The sequence below is a fragment of the Drosophila santomea genome, chromosome X (genome assembly GCF_016746245.2).
Source record: "Drosophila santomea strain STO CAGO 1482 chromosome X, Prin_Dsan_1.1, whole genome shotgun sequence".
Lineage (NCBI taxonomy): Eukaryota > Metazoa > Arthropoda > Insecta > Diptera > Drosophilidae > Drosophila > Drosophila santomea.
This window is the reverse complement of record NC_053021.2, coordinates 1,014,550-1,020,099: the sequence shown is the minus strand read 5'-3', so window position 1 is coordinate 1,020,099 and position 5,550 is coordinate 1,014,550. Positions and strand designations below refer to the sequence as shown.

Below are 5,550 nucleotides of genomic sequence, written 5' to 3'. Positions count from 1 at the left end.
TCAGTTTTCCTTGAGGTTACCGGGCTGTCCCAGCGATTTCTTCACGATCCTCGAACGCTCCTCCTGCGAATCCCGCTTGTAGAGCCTCAAGTGCGGCGGAGCGGGATACGCGAGCGTTTGCCGTTGAATGGGAGTGAGTCCTTGCTGCGACTGTGCCTGTGGCTGGTGCTGCCTGATGAGGCGCAGTACCTCCCAGCTGGGAATGTACGAGTCGAGCAGTGACTTCGAGGAACGTCCAGCGAACAAATCGGGCGTGGGATCCGGCTGCGATGGCCGGAACGGCCTGATCCTCTCCGGCCCGCCCGGTCGTCGAGTGGTGAAGCTCACAAAGCTGGGCGGATACGGCAGCGGAACCCGCGGCCCATTCGCGTAGTGGCGCTGGGGCGGCTGGGCGGGAGCGTAGGCGAACTGCTTGGACTGCTGAACCGACAGGGGCTGGCCGATGGCCCGGCTACCCTGGGCGGTAAATCCGTAGATGAACGGCGGCCGGGCTTGGGGCGGCGGAAGGGGGCGTGGCACTGGGAGGGGCAGGGCATTGCTGGTCACGTATGGAGGAAGGCCGCGTAGCCCCAAATCCAAGTCGTAGGGAACTATGGGTTTGGCGAATCGATTAGCTGAGGCGGCCACCGTTGTCGTCGCTGGCGAGGGCGTGGGAGTGGGCGTGGCAGCCGTGGGGCCACTGAAAGAAACGAAAGGAAAAGAAGCTGATTAAGAAACGGATTAGGTCCTTTGAATTACAGCAATCGCTGGCTTCATTTGTCGGAAGCTAATGCGATTGTAAGTGAAATGCTGCCATTTCAACACTTTCAGCCACTAACTAACTAATTTAGCCATCCAAAATTGGCTCAAAGCGATCGTTGGGCCCAAAATAACGGCTCCTATCCGTCGCCTTTACGATTAGCATTTCTGTTGCCAATTTGCAATCTTCAAGCGGCAATTTGCACGTCAATCAAGAGCCCAACTAGCCTCAATCAGTTGGCCAGCAAAGGGGGGTAACTATCCTGATCCTCGGTCGGCTGTTAAGTGAACATTGTTATTGACTGCATTCAAGGTATTTTATTTTATTTATGAAATATTGCTTTGAAGTCTCTTCTCAATTCAAAGCGTAGATTCTGGATGTTTGTGTGCATATGAATGCGTTTCACAGCAGTTGGTAAATATAAATATAAAGTACTGCTAGTTGAACTGAACGTTTTTTCTGCAACTTGCTCAAATGCACGCACGTCTTATATTTCAAGCGTGTTTTTCTTTTGGAATACTTTTTTTTTTTTTTTCAAATTTTCCGGGTCAGTCTTATGTTATTAATTTCTTGTAACCATTTCCAGTTTACGATTTAAGCTTAAAAGCTACGAGCTTTTTCGTTTGGCAAACTCGCTCTGGTCTCAGCTAAAACTTGGGCTTTTTCTTACCTAGTTTTAGGCCCCAAAAGAGGAGTGTAAACTTAAAAAGCTCGCCTTCAGCGAATACTCACACGTAGAGCACACCTGGCAGGTGGGAGGGAAAGGCGTAACCCGAACTCAGCTGCTGGTGCTGCTGCTGCAGCTGACGCAGCTCCTCCAACCGCCGATTCCGCTCGAGATCCCGCTCGCGTTGGGCGGCCTCCTGAATGTAGCTGGGAGGCAAACTAGCGGCCACATTCGGCTGCCACTCGTAGCGATTGGGCAGCAGTGGCGGCCGGTTGAGGTCCAACTGCTGCAGGTGCTCCCGTTCCAGGTCGTCCAGGCGGAGGGGCAGTGGCGAGGTGTCGTCATCGTAGCCAGAAGGTGGTAGGATGCCGTGGACAGTGTTAATGCAAACGACGAAGAGCAGAATGAGGTGGTGCAACACCTGTTGTGGAGTGGAGTGGAAGTTCGAAAAAGGTAACAATTAGAAGGGCCATATCAACAACATGTCGTAACATAATCCCCACAATTAAGTCCCAATCCATTATCAGCAAGTGTATTCGCAACTTGGCGCTGTGAATGAGAAGTGTGTCTCTTTTGCGGTTTCAACTTCGGTGAAAGGTTCAGTTTTGGCGCCTTTCTCTGAGCTGCGAACGGACCACGCCCACCAGCGCCTATTGATGCGTTTAATTGCGTTTGACCACTTTTAATTTAGCTCGAAATTGCAAAAGGGCGGGCAGGGAATTTCCCAATGTTTTTCTTTGTTTCTCGCAGCTTTGATCGCCTTCGAGAGGAACGGTCAGTGGACTGTTGTGGTCCGAGACAAATCGCGGTGCGAAATCTGGAGAGGCCAAGCCCCGGCGGTGGGTGTAACATCCCCTTTTGAAGCCACCTCTCCACCTCTCCACTTCGATCTGGCACCTGCTGCCGAAGGCCGCACCACTGATAAGCCACTTGCGGAGCAGCCTTTCTAAAACGAAATCTTTAAATCGAAACTGCAGGCTCTGGCCAAGCAACTTACGACCATTTGTCACGCGATGAAGAAGCATTCCAGTTGATGTGGCAATACCTGCCGCCAAATGCTGTGCACTCCACTCTGCAACTCTGCAAAACTAGTTGCAGTCACTAAGTCACATGCGTGGCCCAGTTTAAGCGGTCTTTCAAATTGGATATCTGAAATATTTGGATATTTCGGCGGCCCCGGGTCGGCTAATGATCCCAACCAGGTCAGATGACATAAGACTTGAGATCCGAGACACCAGACACAAGAGGCAAGATGCAAATGTAGCTTGATTGATGGCCTAAAGAAGCTAATGAAGTGCGCATCGTTAACACGCGTAATTTGCGCGCCTCTTTCATGGAAACATGGGCAAAAAGCGACCACACATAGTGTAAACACGGCTGCAGAAAAAGTCAAAGGAAAAATTAAATGAAAAAAATCGAGCTAATACGAAAAACTTAAGGCACAAACTAGGCACAGGGCCAGCGAATAAACTTCGATTAGGTCGGCTGATTGTAGTTCAAGTCGATCGTGGGGACGTGCAATGTCAGGTGTTTTAAAAGCCTAAGAAGTTTACATTGTTGTCGCTGAAAATCCTGGTTCAACGGCCTTTCAATTTAGTTTTCTCCTCGCAAGGGGGAATATTTATCTATTACTAGGTCGCTTTTTATCCGACCGACTACCTCACCCAACTTTCCCCCTTTTGTCCGATCAAATAATACCCTGGTGACATATCATATCATTAATCAATCCGCGGACCATGAAATTGTCTCAACCGGGCTCATTAGAGATATTTTGTTTTCGAACAACTCAATCAACCGTTCTCCCTTTTTTGCCGTCCGAATATGAATTCGAGTAAAAGTTGACTTATATATATTTTTGCATTTCCTTTTCGCTGTTAATTTGTTTTTCTGCAACTAAGTGAGTAGTTAATCCTCTCAACATTGATAGTAAAATGGTTTCTCTGCAGCTAAAATTTGATTACATTTTATACGTTATGACCCCATTATCAATTTAGTTTACGCTTCTGATGTGTCTATTTGAGACATTATTCCTTTCGAGGCGACGGCAAACGCACCATGATTACAGAACTCCGTTTATGGCCTCCTCCGGTAATAACTTGTGCTTGTTGCTAAGTTGATGATGGGGCTGCTTGACCGCCTTGATCCGGCTAAATGACGATGGTCACTCCTTGGAGGGAACCAGCACAGACAACATTCACCGGTTCGCACGTAACACACTCGGGTGCACCAAAAAAAAAAAACAAACAATGTTAGCACTGAACTCGGGCCATGTCCAGCATTCAGCAGTCAGCAGTCAGCAATGAAAATGAAGTCGACAAATGGGAAGTAAAGCCAAAGCCAAAAACCAAAACCAAAACCGAACCGAGCGGGAGACGAGCGCTGAGGCGACTGCAATGGCGCGAAGCTCTGACACGGCGTTTTATAGTAGTGGCGACTAATTCTCTCTGGTCTCAGGTTCAGGTCTCGAAACTCCAATCCCAATCTCGAGTATCGGAACCAAATGGGCAGCATTTGTTGGCCAGCTTCACGAGATGCAGATGAGCGAAGGATGGAAAGATGGTAGATGGTAGATGGATAGATGGATAGATAGTTGGATAGATGGAACACAAAGGCGGATTGGATCCGTTTAGAGCTGCGGCAATTAATTGAAAAGGAAAGTAAATAGCTGCAAGCTCGGCAACTCAAATTGAAATCATTTCAAACTCAATCAGCGGCAACAAAGCGAGCACCGCCCAGCAACAACAAAGGCTAATTTACGCGTTTTAAAGTGTTATAACAACGTCGGACAAGTGAAGCGCGCACCCCTTCGAAACAGCCATGTATGTAAGTCATCTACATCTGAAGGAAAATACGACCATTAATCGAGTTCGACTTCGCCTTCCACTTCGAGCCAGCCGCGTGGATTCAAACTCAAAGTCAGAGAAGTCGGACCATCGATAACCGCTCATTTCCGCAGCCCAAAACTTTGTGGCAAGTGGCCATCCGACCCAACCGACCCATCATCCCATCATCCAAATCCCATTACAAGGGATTCACCGCCACAGGGCGTCCTCCACATTATCGTGGGCATGGGTATGGGTATGGGTATATCATCTCGTCATCGTCGGTGCATCGACGACATGTGGAATGGTCGGTGATTGAAAGTGAATTGTGGCACTCAGTGCGCAGTGGAATGCCTCTCAAATGGCGTTTGGTACCCTTACTGAAGATAAGATGGGAGCGGATAAGTTTAACGCGTTCTTGAAATTACCAAAAGAATTCTTTACTTTCTATCAAACAACTAATGTTAAATAATTATTTTGATTCGCATTGAGTCGAATGATTTGCAGGGTATAACCAATTCATACTTGAATTACATTTGAAGAGCATACCATTGTCGATGTTTCGCCGCGAAATACCTTTGGTCATTTGCTCCACTTAATGCGGCAAGTGAAAGATGCTTTAGGCTGAGCCCCTTTGCTTACCCCGCAACTGGGAGTGAAGGCAATGAAGGCCCTATTTCGATTTGAGCCAGTTAATTCCAAATGAATTTGTCAAATTGTGACAATTAGGAGTAGACAGATGAAATGGCTGGCAGCACTGACGCAACTCCAAGGTTTTGTGGCACACTCGCTGTAACTATAGTAAACTAAACTATACAACCCGTCTCTGTTCCGGTCGGGCGCGAAATAGTGTTTCTGGTCACTTTCACGCAAATGAAAGAGAAACAAAAACAATGGCCCTGCATTCTGCACAAGACCACAATACAAGACGACCTTCGTCTGGGGCTTCCAGCCTAAAGCCCAAAAGGTGGAGGAGCACTCCTCCATTTGAGGTGTGTTTGTGTGTTTTTGTTTGCTCGCTGTCCCCTTTTTGGCGGCTGTGCAAATAAACAATCTAGATACGGTAACGTCTGGATTTCATTTGGGTTTATTTGGTTGGGTCATCTCAGCACGGTGTTGAGTTGTTGGGCTGTTGGTGTGAAAACGAAAGGTGGAAGCCCGCTGAAGAACGACACCAGTGACTCAGATAAAAGGGAGTTATGTAAATGAAATGGAAAGAAAACAACTTTGGCACATGTGCTATATACTCGTACTGCTCATGTTTCCCATTATAAAAGTCGCGGCTGTTGAATTATGAGAAAATTTATTTCGGTAGTCACAAG

The 5,550-nt window shown here is 47.7% G+C and overlaps 1 protein-coding gene across 1 annotated transcript; it reads right to left on the bottom strand.

Annotated features, from left to right (window-relative positions):
• LOC120455597 (leucine-rich repeat extensin-like protein 5) lies at positions 1 to 2,409 on the bottom strand. The gene is made up of 3 exons (XM_039641971.1): positions 2,404 to 2,409; positions 1,472 to 1,827; positions 1 to 679 (listed from the first exon to the last, which is right to left on the bottom strand). Exons 1-3 carry the CDS (start codon positions 2,407 to 2,409, stop codon positions 1 to 3), a joined length of 1,041 nt encoding a protein of 346 aa, XP_039497905.1.
• Between the last annotated feature and the right edge of the window lie 3,141 nt (positions 2,410 to 5,550).